Source organism: Eublepharis macularius, chromosome 4, assembly GCF_028583425.1.
Source record: "Eublepharis macularius isolate TG4126 chromosome 4, MPM_Emac_v1.0, whole genome shotgun sequence".
In the NCBI taxonomy this organism is placed as follows: domain Eukaryota; kingdom Metazoa; phylum Chordata; class Lepidosauria; order Squamata; family Eublepharidae; genus Eublepharis; species Eublepharis macularius.
This window is the reverse complement of record NC_072793.1, coordinates 9,962,746-9,983,212: the sequence shown is the minus strand read 5'-3', so window position 1 is coordinate 9,983,212 and position 20,467 is coordinate 9,962,746. Positions and strand designations below refer to the sequence as shown.

The 20,467-nt window shown below is 47.4% G+C and overlaps 1 protein-coding gene across 1 annotated transcript; it reads right to left on the bottom strand.

The window, feature by feature from the left end:
* Window positions 1-212: 212 nt before the first annotated feature.
* Window positions 213-13,012, bottom strand: ANKRD33 (ankyrin repeat domain 33). Its single transcript, XM_054978889.1, has 4 exons — window positions 12,716-13,012; window positions 7,189-7,318; window positions 4,567-4,707; window positions 213-955 (listed from the first exon to the last, which is right to left on the bottom strand). The coding sequence occupies exons 1-4, from the start codon at window positions 13,010-13,012 to the stop codon at window positions 213-215; spliced, it is 1,311 nt and encodes a 436-aa protein (XP_054834864.1).
* Window positions 13,013-20,467: the final 7,455 nt, after the last annotated feature.

Below are 20,467 nucleotides of genomic sequence, written 5' to 3'. Positions count from 1 at the left end.
CGTCGCTCGCAGAAAAGGCCGTGCAGGAGGTCTGGGAAGTGCACAACTCCCGCTTGTTTGCTTCAGTCCTCACGTTGCAACCCAACAAATGTGGACTATGTAATCTGTAAAGAGGCCCTCTGAGGCAGGTTTGGATTTCAAAATGGGTGTTTGTTGTACTTCCTATCTCCCAAAGTTATGCTTTTCAGGGTTTCCTCTTTCTTCTCCTCTTCTTACTGCTCTTCTTTGTGGGCTCCTCCTGCAGTCTCTTCAGCTTTCTTCCTCTTTTCCCGGAATTCCTGGTATTGCCACTTGGGCAACTCCAGCATGTTCTGGGAGGATGCAGAGGGCTGTGGCAGCTTGTATGCCCTTTGGGCAGCTGACTTGGAGAGTTTGATTTTTGGGACGCCACCAGGGAAAATACTGTTGCATCGCAAGCGTAAAGGAAGGGAGAGGAATTTCTCGATGGTATTATGGGGCTTGTACGGCACCAGAACCCAAGTTGGCGTCATGAGTTGGCTGTTGCAAGAGGATTCGCCAGCCATGGATTTGGCATCAGGGTCTGGTGTGTACTCATTGAGGATCTCTGGCACTGAAAGTCTCTGCTTTCCCACTTCTGGTGGACTGTCAGGACAGATGGTTTGGCAAGCAGTGGCCACAAAGGGACTGGCCAAGCAAGTGGTCATGCGCACCATGTGATCCATCACGCCATCTGGCTCAGGATCACGTGGAAAATTGATAGTGAACATGGCACGGATTTTTTCCGACAAGCACTCAGCCTGGGATTTTCCCAGTGCTTGGGCCACCAGCTCAGGCAGTGCGGGCCATTCAGGCAAATACTTGTTACAGAATTGCTCGGCACATGGACGCTGCAGAAGGGTTTGAAGCCGCACGATGGTTTCAAAACTCCCGGTAAAGGCTGCCCACTCCTGTGCTGTCTTCCTTTTCACTGGGTCCACAGCTTTCAGGTCAGCACCTAGGAATAACCCACAGGTTAGAGATCCAACTTTGTTGGTGCTATGCTTTTCAAAATGGCAGCATCAGAATCACATGGGCTGCTTTGACCACAAACTCCTGCAGGCGTGGAGAAAAATCAGCAGTGGCTGAACATAGCCTAACTCAAACAGGACACAGTGTCCTATTCCAGGACACTAAAATACTTAACAACACTTCCAACTACTTCGTCAGATTGCACAGGGAAGCCATTGAAATTCATAAGCATAAGCACAATTTCAACAGGAAAGAAGAGACCTTAAGAATGAATAGAGCATGGTTTCCAGTCCTGAAAAACACCAGGCTAACAAAATACTCTATACCCGACAATAGCCCTGCAGAGAAGATTAGCATATCAAGCACCAATCCATATGCAAAAGAACTTCCTCAGGATACAGTGAAGCCTCCCTCCATTAGCATTCCATACCCTGGGGAACTCTTACAGGATGACTCAGTCCAACCCTACCTTCCTGAGTAGATATAAATTACCTGCCAACTTCTTTTCCACACTGTGATACTGAGAGATCTCTGTCTTTTGGTGCTACACCTCTGAAGATGCCAGTCACAGCTGCTGGCGAAACATCAGGAACTACAATGCCAAGACCACAGTTATACAGCCCGTAAAATCCACAACAACCAATAATATTGACTTTGTTCACTGCTCTAAGTGGGGCACTAATCTATCTAGAAGAGCGGTATATAAGTGCACTGATGATGATGATGATGATGATGATGATGGGAGGCTATTTGAAACCAAGTCTCTACTCTGCTATCAGCACTTTAAACTCTACAGTTTCCACGTTATAGACAGACCAAAACCTGTGATCTCCACTTTGTCTGTTTGAGCTCAAAGAAAGGGGGTGAAACAAGATCTGATTCACGTGGCCATTTTTTACATGGATTGCCATTCCCTCCTCCTCTCACTTAGCACGATGCATTTGGCAAAGAGATCATCTGAACACCAACTGTTCAGATGATTTTTTAAGCCCACATCAGGAAGATTTGCATTGCCAGATTTGCATTGCCAGATGTGCTTGCAATCAAACTGTTGTGGCATTTTGTTCATCACATTCATGGCCCAACTTGGAAAAAAAATAGATTCTGGGCACACAGTTGAATGAAGTCTAGAAAGATGTGCTTCTTCGGTCAGACAGCCACGGGAATAGTTCTTAGTTTGTCCCCTCCCTGTATCCCTGTATCCAAGATACTCGTAGCAGACGGTTCCCAAGCTCGGAGTACAGTAGCCCTGCAGGGTATATGATTACTTTCCTGAAGGCTGAGGTTTTGCCTCCAGCCCGGATGGCTCTTTATCTCTGATCCCCAGATTGGGTACATCAGACAAAATGTCTCCTACACCCTTAATTTTAAAATATTTATACTCTGCCTCAGGGCTTTTTTTCAGCTGGAATGCAGTGGAACGGAGTTCCGGCACCTCTTGAAAATTGTCACATGGCCGGTGCCAGCCACCCCCTGATCTCCAGACAGAGAGGAGTTTAGATTGCCCTGGCACGGAGGGCAATTTAAACTCCCCTCTGTCTGGAGATCGGGGTGGGGCCACCGACCATGTGACCATTTTTGCCAAGGGCAATTTAAACTTGTTCCAGCTGACCCAAAATGACTTCATTGTGCGGTCCTGAGTTCCACCACTGAGTTCCACCACCTCTTTTCCCAGAAAAAAGCCCTGCTCTGCCAGTCCATCGGATATGGAGCAATCCAGTCTGTCGTCTCTTTTCTTCATGGAAGTTTCATAGACTGTAAGTGGGGTGGGGAGCAGTGTAGTGTGCAGTAATTCCAGTGCTGTGTAGGAATTAGAGTAGAACAGGATCTGGGATTAGTCTAGGATCTGGGATACCCAGGTTTGGCTCTCCACTGTGCCAAAGAAGGTTGCTGGGTGGTTTTGGACTAGTTAGACAATCTCAGCCTAATCTGCCTCACAGGGTTAGTGTGAAAAAAATAGAGAAGGGGAAAATGTTGGAATGTTGGAAGCCACTTTGGATCTCCACTGGGGAGAAATGTGGGGTATAATTGAAGTATAATTGAAGTAAGTAAATAAATAATGACATTGACTACTGAAGATGGAAGCTTAGACAGTGAGCGACTGTTGTGCTACATAACTGCCAGCAGGTGGCACTAGCGACAACTCAAACTAGATTGGGATCGCCCTAGAATTCAACCAAGAATGGAAGTTCGTGTCACGGAGAGCAGGATGCTGGGATACTGGGCCGGGACTGCCTTTGAATAGAGGGGCCTATTGGAAGTTATGAACTGTGTGAGTTTTCCAGTCAAGGCCAGCCTCCTGATTATTTAGGGATCCTTTGTGAGCTCGTATCTCTTTAGGATTAATTCTTTATGCACACATTTTTAAACAACTTCAGGATTTTGGGTTGTCCAAACCAGGGAACTGTGGTTGATTTTGAATTGCTTCAGTATAACCACGGCTTAGCCTTTGATTGTTATCACTTTGAGAATGTGTTAGTGACAAGTTGTAGCTCTCATCTTTGGCTCTCAGGCCTAGTATATTTTTGTGTGGTACTGTGGTTATGTATCTGTTTATAATGTGAGCTATCCTGAAAACAGAAATTACATAAGAAGCCCTGATTATCCAGAGATTTCTTCTCTTCCTGTAGATCGAGGGGCAGCAAGAAATTTTCTTGAGTCCTCGGGGAAAAAGGTTCCCTGGGAGGGGGGGGGGGCTTCTCTGGCCCATCACTGGTCTCTTTCTACCCACCTACCCCCTTGCTATGGCTGGTGCCAGCAGAGCCCCAAGGCTAAAAATAGCAGAAAAAGTCACAACTCTGCTCCCTCTACCACCCCTCCCACCAGGAAATGGGAGATTGCTCAGCCCCACCACTGATATCTTGCTAGAAAATGGGAGCTCACTCCAAAGTTGTCCTGGTCATTGCAAGATCTTCTGAGGTCATGACCTGTTCCCCAATGGGATAGCTACATGAAAGCAGCACATCAGGACTCTCTTGTGCCCTTTTAAATCTTGCCAGATCTTTGGAGTATGAGAGAGATGTGCTTTGCTCCCTATGGGGCTATTTTCTCTGGGAAATCGGAGATTATATCAGTGGCCTCTGGGATGTCTGTGACAATCTTCTCTCTGCTGGAGGGAAAGTCATCTGGCAACAGTGAAAGACAACTATGTTATGCATGATAGAGCCACATTCTCAACTAGAAGGTGGCCTGGAAAGAGGAAATGGAGACTGACTCTCTCAAACTTTGGTATAAATCCAGACTTCCTCCCAGGAGCCTTTCTGCAGCCTATGGAGTCTTCCTCCAGCTCAAGTGGCTCTTTGATAGGAGGAAAGTTCCTTAGGCTAGAGGAAAGCTTCAAAGTTTGCTCAGCAGAGTAGAAGCAGGAAAAGTAGGATCTGCCCCTCTGTTTCTTCCACTGCCAGCTGGCATCCCTCCAGTCTGGAAGTGGGAGATCGTTCCAGTGTCTCTAGCCAGCAGTGGGTCTCCCATTAGCCCCTGGGCCTGGGCAGTTGCCTAATCATGCCAACCAGTGGCTTGGCCCCATGTTATACCATGTCAATAGCAGCAGTTGTTCAATGACTTCAATCCCGAACTGGTGAAAAAGGAGTAATATACCTGCCATGAGCAAGGCTGAGACACAGTCAGCCTGCCCTTGCATTGCAGCCTTCATGAGCGCGGTCAGTCCCCGGATGTCCCGCTTTTCAATCTCTAGTGCTGGGTAGTAGTTCAGAAGATAGTTAAGAATAGTGGTGAATCCTTTGCGGCAAGAAGAAGAAAACAGCATCATGAATTCACACAGAAATAAACGTTCAGCATACGCTAAAGTGTGGTGTTAATGTGCCATAATGGATCAATTTACTAATCTCTGGGTTTAATCTGAATTCACAACTCACATTGCAGGCATGGCAGCAAATTGCATTGCCAGACGCTTAAAAAGCCCCCGTCTCCAGTGTGGGGATCCAGGGATGACGGACACAGCCCTTTTGCCGCGCTTAGGGACAGGGAGGTTCGATGGACTGAATACCTCCCCCCTTCCTCAGTTAGAATCATAGAGAGTTGGAAGGGGCCATACAGACCATCTAGTCCAACCCCTTGCCCAGTGCAGGATCAGCCTAAAGCATCTCTGTTGGTTGTATTGTGAATCTCCCGACTTGTTAAAACAGATAAACATTGTAGAGAGGGCAGGGTTTGCAGAACTCAGCAGAGTATAATGCCATAGAGCCCACAGCCTGTGTGAATCACTGTTCACACAAAGAGGTTCTTTTGTAAAACACCAAGCTGACAGATGACTTAGAAAGGAAGGAAAAGCATAAAATAATGAGATTTTGGATGCCCAAATTCAAATGTGCATGTGGTGCACTGAATGTATTAATCACACCTGATGTTTATTGTAACTATACACACTGGCCCCACAAAAGCCTTTCTACCCAGACTTTTAGAATAATAGAATCAGAGGGTTAGAAGGGGTCTCTAGGGTCATCTAGTCCAACTCCCTGCAAAATACAGGAAATTCCCAAATACCCCCACCCCCACAGTGATCCTTACTCCATGCCCAGAGGATGGCAAAACTCCATCAGGATCCCTAGCCAAACTGGCCTGGGGAAAATTGCTACCTGACCCCAAGGTTGCTTTACCCTGGGCATGTAAGAAGGGCTACAAGAACTAAGCATTGATGTAACCCTTCCTGCCCTCCCCCTCATGATCTGCCCAGAGTCACAGAATCAGCATTGCTGTCAGATGGCCATCTAGCCTCTGCTTTAAAACCTCCAAAGAAGGAGAGCCCACCACCTCCCGAGGAAGTCTGTTCCACTGAGGGACCACTCTAACAGTCAGGTTCTTCCTAATGTTTAGCCAAAAACTCTTTTAATTTAATTTCAACCTGTTGGTTCTGGTTTGACCTTCTGGGGCAGCAGAAAATGACTCCACACTATCCACTGTATGACAGCCCTTCAAGTACTCGAAGATGGTTATCATATCCCCTCTCAGTCGTTTCCTCTCCAGGCTAAATCCACCGAGCTCTTTCAACCTTTCCTCATAGGACTTGGTCTCCAGACCCCTCACCATCTTCGTTGCCCTCCTCTGGACTCACTCCAGCTTGTCTAGATCATTTTATCTTTTAATTAAAAGATAAAACTTTAAAATACTGTGATTTTTAGATAAAACCTGCGGAATATTTTATGAGACTCAATTTAATACTGTGCTTTTAATAGTTTATTGTTACAACTTTGATGGTATTTATGTTCTTACTATGTTTTATTTTGTAAGCTGCCTTAAGCAGATTCTATGGAGAGGTGGTGCATCTCTCTTGGAAGCGCATGCGTGCAACGGGTAAGCCCCCAGGTCCCCTCCATCCTGCTGGGAGGGTATAAGAACCTGGGAACCCTAAGCCAATCAGAACTGCATGACAAATGTAGCTGTATGATATACATGTTAGTAAACATGTTTGCTGCTTTTACCCTTAGTTTTTTTTAGGTGTACACTTAAACATTTTGTGTGTACATCTGAAAATGCAATGTTTAAAGTTATACACCTCAGTAATGCAGTAAACTCAATATTCTGTTGCTTTAATGAATGGCCTTTCCTTTGCATATCATAGTAATAGATCTGAAATGTCATTCTCTTCAGAATGATATATATTCTTCTTACATATGTATGTGTATGTGTACACAGAGATGCACACTTTCATACTGGCATGTAAAATATTTCACAGCACAGGGCATCATGCAACACTAACACTAGTTTGGCAAACAAGAGGACCAAAGAGGTAGATAACATCTGAAAGTGATATCTGAGCTAGTTTTCCTTCTCCCTTTCTGCTGATAATGGCTGGTGAGCTGAAGGCAATTGGTATGCCAAACCATAGGTGATGTCAGCTCACCACATGTCAAAACCAGAATTGTTACCAGCCACAGGTTATTGAGGCTGTTTTGAATCTTGGCCTTTGCAACATAAATTTAACTAATGATCCTCCCTTCTCAACTAACAACAAATGATCTGCATTCATTTTATCATCAGTATACTGTTAGATGTCACTGATATCTCTCTTAACCGATCATTTCTGTATACCTGGTTGAAGAGTGGTCAGTGTAATATTCTACGCTATTGAATTCCATAGGTTACTTGCAAACATCACATTTCTTAAGTAGTCACTTTGTCATTCTCTTGGGACTCCCACCAATTCCTCCGTGTTCCTGGGTACCAATGTGGCTCCCTGTACGAAAGCAGCACGTGGCCTACCTGCCTGAGCAGCTATCATGAGTGCTGTATTTCCATCATTATCCTGATGGTTGATATTTAAGTAGGGGCATTTACTGAGAACGATGACAATGTCTATGAAGTTTTTGTAACATGCCACCATTAGGCCATTCTGTGGAGGAAAAGGAAACCAGAGTTAAGATTCAGCTAGCCGAAAGCGTGATGCTCTGGATATAGACTTTGTCATTCCATCTACACACTTTGGATTGCCTCATCCTGCACTCCTGCAATGCTGGTGGTGATTGCTATACCAGGGCTTATACAAGGGCTACAGTTCTATGCTCTGACCTCAGCAGTAAAGTCAAAAACCACATGATGACTGCTAGAATTATTCTACTGCAGCAACACCAACAGCCTTGTTAGTGGTCAACCTTGCCCCCACAATATTAGAAGGCTTATGAATATAGTTATACTGTAAGCCCCTTCTCTGACTGGGCTTCAAGCACTAAAACTACTACCCAAGCATGCAGAAACATGGAAGCCAGATCTTGGCCAGGAGATGGAACATGCAAGCAAGGGGGATGACAGGCGAGGCCAGCTCACCCCCTCCCACACCCCAGAGATGAGCTAAGGATCCTGATTAGAGATGGGCATGAATCGAATTACGACCCAAAAAAACCCGCACAAACCAGGCCGGCATGGTTCACGAACCGGTGGTTCGTGGAAGCTCGTTTCCATGAACTTCCACGAACTGGTCTACTGGTCCGTTTGGGTCGTAAAGGGGCAGTTTAAATGGCCATTTCCCCAGGGAAATGGTCATATAAACTTTTCCTGTGGCTTACAAGTGGCAGGGCCCTATAAACTGCCCAAACTGGAGGGGGGGGGATGCCACGGAGGAGGGGGAGGACACCAAAGGCCCTCAGGGCAAGGTAAATGTGGCTCTGGGGCTGCGGCTGAGGTTGGGGGTGGATGGGGGCTGAGGTTTGGGCAGTTTAAAGGGTCCTGCCACTTGTAAGCGGCAGTTCCCTTTAAACTATTAGCTGGCAGGCAGCGAGGGGGGATCCCCCCCTGCCACCTGCGAGCTGATAGTTTAAAGGGACCTGCCACTTGTGAGGTTGGAAAGGGCCCTTTAAACTGTCAAATGCCCCTTTCCCTGCCGCTGTTAAATGGCCAGAAAGGGGCATTTAAACCCCATGAACTGGTTTATAAACTTGCCCCAGTTCGTGGTTCCTAGTTCGTGAAAATCCACGAACCACGAACCTCATGGTTCGGTTTTTTTGTGGTTCATGCCCATCTCTAATCCTGATACAATAGGGCCTTCCTGGAGTTCCTGAATTAATCAACACAGCACACCCTGTCAATCTTCCCTCAACCACGTTCCTATTCTTAGGCAACTCAGAGAGCTGATCGCCTCACCATCCATACTTCATGAATTGTCAGTCATTACTGATAACTTTAGTTCCACCCAGGAAGACCTAATCAAACCTTCCTACTTCATTGTCACACCTCGGATACGGTTTGCCGGTTCATTGTCCCACCGCAGAAACATGCGTATGCTCTTGGATCCAGCATCCACCCTGGAACTTTAGTTCAAGTTCTTCCACCTTGATGGAAGAAGAACAGCCTGGTGGACCTGTTTCTGGAATCCCAAATCAAAGCTTCCATGAAGCATTTGGGTTGCTTTGCAGCTGCCATTTGAGGGGCGGAAAGGGCGTTTTTTTCCCTTCTCCTCTGCTGCGCGCCTGCAGGGCAGCGGAGGAGGCCTCCACCACCCCAGCATCAGAGGGAAGGTAAGTGGGGGGATGGGACTGGGACTTTGGGGGGGTGAGGGGCTGGGGTGGGTGGGCTGGGGGGTGCAGGGGCTATGTGGGTGGGGGTTGGGCTGTTTAAAGGGCCCTGCTGCTTGCAAGCAGCAGGTCCCTTTAAACTATCAGCTGGCTGGTGGCAGGGGGGATCCCCCAGCTGCCTGCCAGCTGATAGTTTAAAGGGACCTGCCACTGAAACCAGCAGGGGGGGTGAGGAGTGGGGGGTAGGGGTGCTGGGAGAAAACCGAGCCCCCTGAATCACTTTGGAATGCTCCGATTCTTTACGGAGCATTCCGAAGCGATTCAAACACTCGAATCTGAAGCAGCTTGCCGCTTCGGGTTTTGGGTGTTTGCGAATGTTTTTCCTGCTTCAGGTATACCTGAAACAGGAAACCCAAATATTTTCGGGCTGCACACCCCTAGTAAATATCATCCAATCCCTTAAACTCTATCCAACTTTCACCACTGCTTTCTAGTCAGCTCTGAGTGTGTGCTGTGCATGTTTTGTGTGCTGTTGATTTTTCCTACTTTCAATAAAAATCGCCTTTTGGTTGAAACCTCTGTCACTGAAAGAGTTCTCTAGCCAGGACAATCCTTGTTATACACAGGTGGAGATCCTGAAGTTGTCCCCTCTCGCTGCCCCCCCTCCACTTGCATGGAGACATTAGATAACAGCCACTCCCATTACAGCATCTCCACTTCCAAGCGTCGACCGTAGTATTGCGTGCTGATGCTGCTCTCTGATAGTCTGGAATGGAAGGCATCTTTCAATGCACAACAATGGCAAGAAAACAGCCTGATTCACTTGCCCTTCTGCACACAACGGGCAACAGCCATGCCTGAATAGCGAACAGCTCCTTCCCTTTCCACAGCCCCCTTGGAAGAAAACCTACATATAAGACTCATAGGGCGCAGGATGACCAGGAAAAGGATCAGCATCCTTTTAGGGTGCCAGTGCTTCTGGGCCACTGATGTTCATAGCTTAGCATAACACCTCTCTATATGAAAGGAATGGGCATTTCGCAAGGGGGCCACATGGACAAGGGAGGATGGGAGCTTACAACTGCGAAAAATGTGCCCCGGCTCACTGGGGAAGAACAATGTAAATGGGAAAAAGGAGAGAGGGAGTCAAGCCACCACCTGGGCGACCAAAATGCACCCTAAAAAATCTCTTGCCTTTTGTGCCACCTGCTGATGAAAGTAATTATGGGGGGTGGGGAAAAGAGGGGAGCAGGAAAAGGACACACAATTTCTGCTACACAGACCAACAGAGGGGCAAGAGAAGAAGGTGAGCCATGATTGGGCCTTCGTCGTGGCCTGGTCAGTCACACGCCTCTTTCCCTCCCTCTGTTTCCATGCATTGATCCCAGTATTAAAGAGCATTTATGTGGCAATGTAGCTCAGTGGAACTGCACAATCACAGAGTGCAGAAGGCTGCAAGTTCAGTTCATAGCTATGAGCTCCTGGGAGAAACAGCGAGGAAGGACCCACAGCCACACTTTAGGTCAATTACAGCCAATCCAAGAGGCTGCAGCACAGGCCAACAGCCTGTATGACTCACTCCTGCCCTGCGATGCTTTCATTTTGCATGGCCTCGTCATGCCGTCTAGCCACGCCTTCCCCCTGTACTTCTGATCCCTCAAAAATGGCTGCAGGCTATTTGACCTCATCTTCCCCCATCCACTCCATGCATCTCTCTACTGGATTAATCATAAGAAGAGAAAACAGGTGGTGTGGGAAGTTCCTTAGACATTCGAACGCAGGAAGCCTCCTTATACCAAGTCAGACCACTGGCCTGCCACAGCAAGTGCCATTCTCTCTGCTTGGCAGTGAGGTCCTAGCTGAGATGCAGCTAGGGTGGGAGCCTGGGGCCTTCTGCGTGCAAAGCAGGTGCTCTGCCAGTGAAGCATCAGCACCTGCCATCCTCACTGTGGCTTCCATCGCAAGGCTGTTAGCCAGATGAAGACATCCAGTCCCAGAGGTTATTGTGTTGGAGAACTTACTGCCCTCCCATCCCATTGTTTATTTTGACATAAAGTGACTGAATAGCAACGGAGAAGTCCCTGTTTGTTCACCATTGTGTGGACACAACAGTCACATCTTTTCCTTGACCATGTCTGTTGAGGAGTAGCATGTAGAAATGGGTTTGCTAACCTTTTTATTTTCGCAGGGCCCCTAAGCCTTTGAAAGCTGCACGACAGGTGCAGGGGTGGGGGCAGGCGCAGCTTTCTCCATCACTGCATGTTGACGCTTGGTATGATGACACCAGGCTAGCACCTGTTTTTGAACAGCTCAGGAGCCCTGGGAAGAAAAAGGTGAAAAACCCAACAGAAAAGGGTGGCTTCCCTTTTCTGTGACTAAAGCTACTTGCTTGGGGTCTGCACCGCACTGGGTAGGGAGTGGCACAAAACTGAAAAAGCATTTCTCTGCTTTTCTTCCTGTTCTTGGACATTAATCTCAGCTCAGATGGAGCTATGCAAAAGCCCTGAAAGGCAGACTTTTGTAAAGCGAGTCTGGGAAACGGTGTCATCCTTGAGCTCTCTCCTTTGTTTCTAGAATTTAAGAACTTGGCTGTGGGCCAGCTCCGGGACGAGGTGGTTATCTAGTGCATACAAACAAACCTTGGAGGGTTTGCCATCCTTCCTTCAAGTGCACTGCGAGAGGGCAATCAATAAACTTTAAAAAGAGCACTGTTTATCAGCAAGAACAAAAGCAAGAATGAAACATAAAAAGCAAATCTATTGTTTGAACTCAGCTTTAGATTTAGCATCAAGTCCTGCCTGCCGCTTCCCTGCTTTGAATCACTCCTCCTTTATACTGATCTGATAGGAACTCATGTTTTAATACAGAGGTCTGCAGCCCTTGCATGTAGTTGGCTCCTTATTAGATGATTTAATGTTTTCCTAGGAGGACCCTTTGTAATCCTTTTCACCCAAAGCAAAACTGTCTCCAGACTTTTACAGTATTTTCAGTGCGCATAGGAGCTGGCCACGATGAGGCAAAGTATCTCTCTTAAATGCTCCATCATACAATTGGGTCAGTATTTAGCACCTGATGAGACGAACAACATTTGCAATACACTTTGTTGGTGGAGGAAAATTGATCTAGCTACATAATAGAGGGAATTTTTTTTTGCCATCAAGTCTTCCACTGACCCTGTAGGGTTTTCAAGGCAAAAGACATTCAGAGGTGGTTTGCCATTGCCTGCCTCTGCAAAGTGACCCTAAACTTCCTTGGTCTTCTCCTACCTAAGTACTAAGCTGGGCTGACCCTGCTTAGCTTCTGATATCTGACAAGATCAGGCTAGCCTGGGTCATCCAGGTAGGGCTGCGCTGTTTGCCTACTGCATGGCAAATTGAGCTCACTGCATGGTTGGGATGGATTATGGTCACGTGAGTCAGCCATGGCTCTTAGCGTTAGGGATGTTTTCTTGAACTACCGGCCTGTAGCTCCGTCCTCCTAAGTATCCCATTTAGGGACCTCTCTCTTCTTAGTGCCTATCCCATTTGAGTCAAGCCTTCTCTTTCATCCTGTGGCCACTAGCTCTTATACCCAGAGGAGTTAGCTACGTTAGTCTGTAGTTGCGAAATAGTAAAAAGTCCGGTAGCACCTTTAACTTTATTGAGATGCACCTGATGAAGAGAGCTGTAGTTCTCGAAAGCTTATGCCTCAATAAAGTTGGTTAGTCTTAAAGGTGTGCTACTGCACTTTTTACTATTTAGCTCTTATATGTTGTGTTGGAGGGAGTTTGTGTTCTCAATTACCCATCCGTTGATATCCAGTTCCATGACTTCCTCCTGGGTCACCCCGCTGTCCAGTTTCTCCCGAAGCAGCATGGAGTGGTTCTTGACACAGCACTGGTACAGGGTGAGCTCTGTGTCCGTATCCTTGTCAGACGCAGCCGCCTCATAGAAAGGGTAGAGGGAGTCTTCAGACAGGATGCTCCTGATATCTGAACAATCCTCTTCTTCCTCTTCCTCATAATATAATTCAGGGTCTGACTCATCCAGGGTGGGTGATGTGTTGGTGCCTCGCGCTCCTCCACTGCTGGCATCGGTCATCCAGGCCACTCACCACAAAAGGGGCCTGTTGTCTTGGCTGCACATGGTACTCATTTTGACCTTTCCCCCTCTACTCTGCAGCCTTCTTCAGTATACGCAGGGGATCTGCAAAGCAAAGAAGAATATTTGCCAGTGGCCACCATTAACAACTGACACTTTCCTCCCCCCCTGCTAAAATCACAGCCCTCCACAATATGATTCTCTTTGGAACATTTATTCGGTATGGGAGATCATTTAATCCCTTCAGTGTTCTGAGCCTAGGTAATCTAGTGGTCACTGTTTTCTAAGGCACTGGTCTTCGGTCCGTGGATTGACACCCTCAGGTGGTTCGTGTGAGCCCCTATACAATCATCATTTTTTTCAAAAGGCTTGCTGCTAAAGTACATGTGGAGAGAGCAAAAGTCTCGCATTCCCGGCAGGACAGTGAGTTAAGATCACCCTGTGGTGGCAAAGGATGTCACATGATTCGGATGCCATGTGACTTCCTGTCACTTGCTTGCAACTTCTGTGCTCTGATAACTGCTCTAACTGTCAGGAAGTTCTTCCTAATGTTTAGCTGAAAACTTTTAAAATTTAATTTCAAGCCATTGGTTCTGGTCCGACCTGAGGCAGCGGAAAACAACTCTGTGCCATCCTCTATATGACAGCCCTTAAAGTACTTGAATATCATTATCCTCTCAGTCATCTCCTCTCCAGGCTAAACATTCTGAGCTCCTTTCCTCATAGGACTTGGTCTCCAGACCCCTCGACATCTTCATTGCCCTCCTCTAGACACGTTCCAGCTTGTCTATATCCTTCTCAAATTGTGGTGCCCAAAACTGAACAAAATACTCTAGGTGAGGTCTAACCAGAGCAGAGTAGAGCGATACCATCACTTCTCGTGATCTGGGCACTCTGCTTCTGTTGATCCAGCCCAAAATCACATTTGCCTTTTTAGCTACCATATCACACTGCTGACTCATCTTCAGTGTACAGTCTACTACTGCCAAGACAAGTCTCCCCCATCCTATAATTATGCATTTGATTTTTCCTTCTTAAATGTAGAACTTTGCATTTATCTCTGTGGAAATTCATTTTGTTTCAGCCCAGTTTTCCAGCCTTTCCTTACTCTTTTAACCGTAATTGCTGCCCCTCCCAATTTAGTATCATCTGCAAATTTAATAAGCATTCCCTCTATTCTTTCATCCAAATCATTTATAAAAATGTTGAACAGAACAGATCCCAGGACTGATCCCCGAGAAACTCCACTTGCAACTCTTCTCCAAGAGGATGAGGAACCATTAACTAGCACTCTTTGGGTGCCATCTGTCAACCAGTTACAGATCCACCTAATAGTAATAGGATCCAAACCACATTTTACCCATTTGTCAACCAGGATATTATATGGAACCTTATCAAAAGCCATACTGAAATTGAGATAAACTATGTCTACAGCATTCCCCTGATCCAGCAAGGTAGTAACTTTCTCAAAAAAAGAGAGAAGGTTAGTCTGACATGACTTGTTCTTGAGAAACCTGTGCTGGCTCTTAGTAATCACAGCCAGCCTTTCTAAATGCTCAAGGACTGACTGTTTGATGATTTGTTCTAAGACTTTTCCAGGTATAGATGTCAAGCTGACGGGTTGGTAGTGACCTGGATCCTCCTTTTTCCCCTTCTTGAAGATGGGGACAACATTTGTCCACCTCCAATCTTCTGGCACCTCACCTGATCTCCAAGAATTCTCAAAAATAATGGTCAGAGGCTCAGAAATTACATCTGTGAGTTCTTTTAGTACCCTTGGGTGCAATTCATCTGGCCCTGAGGACTTCGTTCCTTTTAAAGAAACCAGGTGTTTACATACTACCTCTAATAACATTCAATAATAACAACATTTGATTTATATACCGCCCTTCAGGATGACTTAACACCCACTCAGAGCACTTTACAAAGTATGTCATTATTATCCCCACGACGAATCAAACCCGACTCTCCAGATTAGAGTCCTGCCGCTCTTAACTGCTACACTAAACTGGCTCAGTTATGCTGATCCTAGGCCATAACTCCCTTCCCGCATCATGTGTTCTGTTATTGTCATGTCCTTTGCAGGAGAAGACTGAGGAAAACTAGGAATTAAGCAGTTCTTCCCTCTCTTCATCACCTGTTACAATTTCACTTCCCTGTCCCTGCAATGGGCCTACCATGTCCTTGCTCTCTTTTTCTTACTTTGAACATAAGCTCCCTTTTTTGTTGTTTTTAGCATCTCTTTCAATTGATGCACATACTTGTTGGCTGGGGGGGGGGCAGAGCCCCTGGGCCAGTTGCCCACTGTTCTCCTAGTAGGTCCAGCAGCCTTCAGGGTCTTTGCTCATATACCAGCTCAAAGGGACTGAACCCTGTCAAGGCCTGTGGTATCTCGCGTAGCACAAAGAGGAGAGAGTCTAGGTACAGATCCCACTGGTTGGGATGGTGATGTGCCAGTTTCCATAGGGTCTGGTTGAAACACTTGACCAGGCTGTCAGCCTGCAGGAGGTATGAGGAGGTAAACATCTGGTGGAACCCTAGGGTCTGGCAGAGCTGGTGCATCACGGCCACCTGGAAAGGGGTCCCCCAATCAGTCAGGATTTCAGAGGGCAAGCCTACCATGAAGAAGAAGCGCATGAGGGCTTTGGCTACCCCAGCCATCTGCATAAGGCAAAGAGGTATGGTTTCCAGGAATTGGGTGGTGTAGTCCACTACCACCAGTACAAACTTGAATTCCCATGGGATACGTGCGAGGGGCCTTATAAAGTCCATGGCAATCTGATGGAAGGAGGTTGGGGCCAACAGCAGGGGAGAGGGGGGGGCCTGGTGGGAACCATGCAGAGGTTCTCTGGCACAGATGACAGGACCTGCAGTTGGCCTTCACATCGGTGACCACAGAGAGCCACAAAAAGCAGTCCAGAACCTTGGCCAGTGTTTTGGTGGCACCTGGTGGCTGGCCCAGGCCTGCTCATGGGCAAAATGCCGGACATCATCTCAGTAGCTTGTGGAGCCGAGGAGCTGTCGGGTCTCCCCACCTCCCCTCGGGTCCTTTACCACCCGCCACCACACACCTCCCTCCTCAATACACAGCAGATGGCTGGTCCAGTGGGCATCCAGAGTCTGTTCCTCATGTGCAGCTGCTGGACAGAGTTGTTGTCCCCTTGTGCCTTGCAGAAGGTGGGATCTGTGACCCACACTGCCCCTTGTGGCTCTGCTGAAGGCTCCGGCAAGGAACTGTCGGATTTGGCCTCGTCAGGGCCACTCTCATTTTCCCTCACTGCCAGAACACGGATGGATAGTTTGACCTCGTTCCTGGCTTTGCGCTCTGCCAGGAGATGAGTACCTGAGTGGGTCAGGTCAAGGTCTGCTTGCTGGTGTGCCCCCCCCCCCTGGTGGCAGCGTCCAGGGACTGGCTTGTGGCCTTAGGCGATGAAATTCTCCAGAAGGGCCACTAGGGACTGAAGATCAGCAGGCTTGTTCCTGAGAAGCCAGGTCCACACTTGGGCTGGAATGATCTGCAGCAGCTGCTCAGCCACCACCTTTTCCACAACAGCCATCTCACTTGGCATTTTGGGAAGGAGCCAGTGGGTGGCTAGCTGCCTTAGCTCAGCTGTGACCAGGCAGAGACAAGCTCCCTTGCACCAATTCCATGAGTGGAAGCAGTGTCAGAAGGTTTCCTCTGAGACTGCGTACCTGTCCAGGATGGCTGCCTTGAGAGGGTCATAGTCTTCCACCTGTTCCTTCAGCAGGGCCTGTAGGGAGGCTTGTGCCCCACCACTGAGGTAAGGCCCCAGAAAATAGGGCCACTGTGTCTTAGGCCACCAAGCCGTCTTGGCTGTCCACTCAAAGATCTCCAGGTAGACCTCTACATCTTCCTCCGGCCCCAAGTGTACTATCGTGAAGGGTGGTGTTTGGGGCATGAGCCTGACAGTCATCCCTGCCACCAGTAAGGTCTCCCATACCCGGCTGAGATCCTGCATCAACGCATCTTGTGGCTCCTGTTGCTGGGCAGCAACATCCCTAACCAGGGTCGAATCCACATTCACCCATTACCCGCATGTTTATTGGATATCTTCCATTTGCCTCTAATCTGCGATTTTTTCCTCTTCGTTCACATTCCTGCTTCCAATCCGTCTTTCTCGCGCGTCCCTCCGGTCACACGGCCGCTCGAAAACCGCTTTTTTGGGCAGGGATGCCTCTCTTTCCCCCACTGACAGCACTGATGGCTCTCTCCCGTTTCTTTTTTGGAAATTTGGAAGCATGTGAGAAGCTTTCATGGGCATTTCCTATGCAGGACAGTTCAGTGCCTGAATTTTACTGAAGTTTCACTTCCTTGGAGTGTCAGTATGTTCCCAATAGTCACTGGCCGAATCCGCATTCACCCCACACCCGCGTTTTCCGCTTTTGAGGGAGGGAACAAATCTTCCCGCCTTTTTTTTAAAAAATTACTTTTCTGTTATTTCGATCTTGCCTTATAAGGATATTGTATTTCCTTATAAGGATATTGTAATTTCGATATTACAGTAATATAAAATAAAAAAAATAAAAAACAGTTAAAAAGGAAGTTTCGCGAGTCCGTTCTGAGGATGGATTCACCCCAAAATGATTTTTCAAACTACCAGATTTGATTCAGAAACAGCATAATCAATAAATCCAATGCTATGAAGTCAAAAACAGTCTTTTCAGACTACGGAGCACTTGCAAGTTGAATCAGCCAATAGGAACTCTCGGAATGGCCGGAGAGACAGGAAGGGGGGTTGTTTTTTAAAAAACCGCGTAAATTGCGCATTGGCCCGTTCACGGCCACCGTGAAACTCCCGTTGAAAACCTGTGACCACATATTCGGGAGAAATACGAATGAAATACATCTGTTTAATGAGGTAATGTGACCGGCACTCTGGATTGCGTGGGGAATGCAGGGAACATGCGACTTAGAATGAGTAATGTGGATTCGCCCCAGTTTCTCTTGATGCTCTTCAAGCCACTGTCCAAACTGGGCCAGGTCCATGGCTCCAGGTGTCGTGCCGCCATTCCCCGTATGGGCCACCACTTTGTCAAACTCCACCACTGGGGTGCCGGAGCCTGCGGGAAGGACGCACCTTCTGGGCTTGGCTCATAGCATCAGTCTTCAAACAGAGGGGAGGAGCGGGGTATACAGCACCCTTGCACCCTCTCTCCCTCACTGCGCCGCTCTGCTCCTTGTGTGTCTTCCCCTGTCTTTCACCCTCCGCTTCCTCTCATCCACTCTCCTCTCTCTCTTCCCACCCCCTCCTGTTCATAAGGGCCTGCCTTTATGGAGATTGTCTGGAGGGATCCCTGCCCAGCCCACCTGTCTGCTCTCCCCCTTCGTCCTGCCCGAGAGTGGCAGGTCCAATCCTGGGCTTCCCACCTCCATCGCCTCCACTGGCAACGGTTCTCTCGGCCAATCTGTGCACATCTGCAAGGTGGGGCTGTCTGGGCTGTTCCAAGCGCCGCAGCAGCCTGGACACCCAACTGGGCCTGCTGCCGTTAGTCCTGTCTTGGCTGCCGGTGGTGTTCCTGCATCTGGGTGAGCTGCAGGGCTTGGGCTGCACCCATCATGAGTGCAGGAGGAGGGACCAGCTGGTTGGCATGCCAGGCAGTGGTGGCCTCACATCTGCTACTGGGGCCTTGCTCCCTGGTCTGCGCACTCTCATTGGCTGCCTGCTCTCCCAACGTTGTGGTGATGCCCTTTGCAGGGATCCTGTGCTCGATCCTCGTTCAAGCGGTGGGCACGCTCTTGCCAATCCTTCTGCAGGTCTCCACCTGGTGCCCCTTGTCCCAGTGGGCACTGGAGTCCCTAGTGAGGGTAAGTCTGAGGGGAACAGATGTAAATCCAGGGAGGCTTCGCATGGCTCCCCCAGACAAAGGTTCGCATCTTATTTCCATAACACATTATCCTCTGTGTAAAAACCAGACAATCACTGATGCAATAAAGCCAGGTGCCCAAAGACCACACCCAAAGATTTCAAGGAACCACCCATTTTCAATTGCCTTCAACATCAATGTGATTCTGAAATTCTGGCAAATCAGCTTCTCTCTTAACTAGGTACAGGAGGTAGTTGATTCTGTAATCACTGGCTTCACTGGCTCCCAGTAGAATTCCGGATCCGGTTCAAGGTGTTGGTTTTGACCTATAAAGCCCTAAACGGACTGGGACCAGCATACCTAAGGGACCGTCTCTCCCTGTATGTGCCCCAGAGAGCACTTCATTCAACTGGGAAACATCTAGTGGTGGTCCCTGGCCCTAGGGAGGCTCGGCTGGCCTCTATCAGGGCCAGGGCCTTTTCGGTCCTGGCCCTAACCTGGTGGAACTCTCTGTCTGAGGACACTTGGGCCCGCCAGGATCTTGTATCATTTAGGCGGGCCTGTAAGACAGAGATGTTCCACCAGGCATATGGTGGAGGCTAATTTTAGCCTATCATTGCCCAACCTTCCACCGGTCTCCCTCTACAAGGGGTATGGAGAGTCCACTCCCGCTGGTTGCCCCAAAAGGGGCACAGTATTTTATCTGTTTTTTAATTGATTTTAAGTTGTATTTTAACCAATGTTGTACCTCACCCTGAGCCCGCTTGTGGGGAGGGTGGGTTAAAAATAAAATAAAATAAAATAAAATAAATAGTCTGTGGCATAGTAGGGGTGCTATAGGCTACATCTGGATGCCATGTTTGGCTTCATAATACCCATGCTTTTGGGTTCTGGTTCCCTGTTCAATGGAATAAAGGACGCAAAATGTTTTGTTCATCTTCAATAATTCAATTATGTTTTATCTGACTATATTGGCTAGAGTCACTGATTTGTTATCACTTTTGTAATGCATTTGATTATTAAATAGATTTTAGATTTCTTAAAATGTACCCTGCTTTGAGCATAGGAATAGTGGTACAGAGATATTTTTAATAAATAAAATAATAATGTTAAATTAACATCCCAGGCAGAAGAACCTGCCTGATAACTCCATGTAACTGACCTATAAAACCCAGACATTGAAAACCTTTCCCCACTCATCAAATTTGGTCTAAACATGTAAAATCCCAATCCAAAATGATTAAGACAACTTTATAAACAAAGGGCACTTCTATTACATCCTAAACCTGTCTTATCTCAGGGTTTATTTAAAACACATTTTCCTCCAGTTACTTGGTTCTGTCCTTATATAATGCAGATGTTGCTAGAGAGAGTTTCTTGAAAATTTCAGACCAAAGTAGCATTGTCTATCGAGGTCATACCAAAACAGCCACATTCTTAAAACATTAAAAGCAGAGAGAATGAACAACTGGAAAAGCTTACCTGTGTATGATGCGAATTCTCCATTGCTTGTTGCTTTTAAGGTCAAGATTGGAAATCTAGTTTCAGAGTTTGACAGAATGGTAAGAAGAATTAGGATAACTAGAGGATGCTTGCTGAGATCCAATAACGTTGCTTGCCTTAGAAAAT

Bases quoted from the DNA above. Each gene is read 5' to 3' on its own strand.
- ANKRD33 (XM_054978889.1), bottom strand. From the start codon at position 13,012: ATGACCGATGCCAGCAGTGGAGGAGCGCGAGGCACCAACACATCACCC. The intron at 4,708-7,188 runs GTAGGCCACGTG...CTTGCCGCAAAG, and splicing joins CATGATAGCTGCTCAGGCAG to GATTCACCACTATTCTTAAC. The intron at 956-4,566 runs GTATATTACTCC...GGTTATTCCTAG, and splicing joins CTCAGCCTTGCTCATGGCAG to GTGCTGACCTGAAAGCTGTG.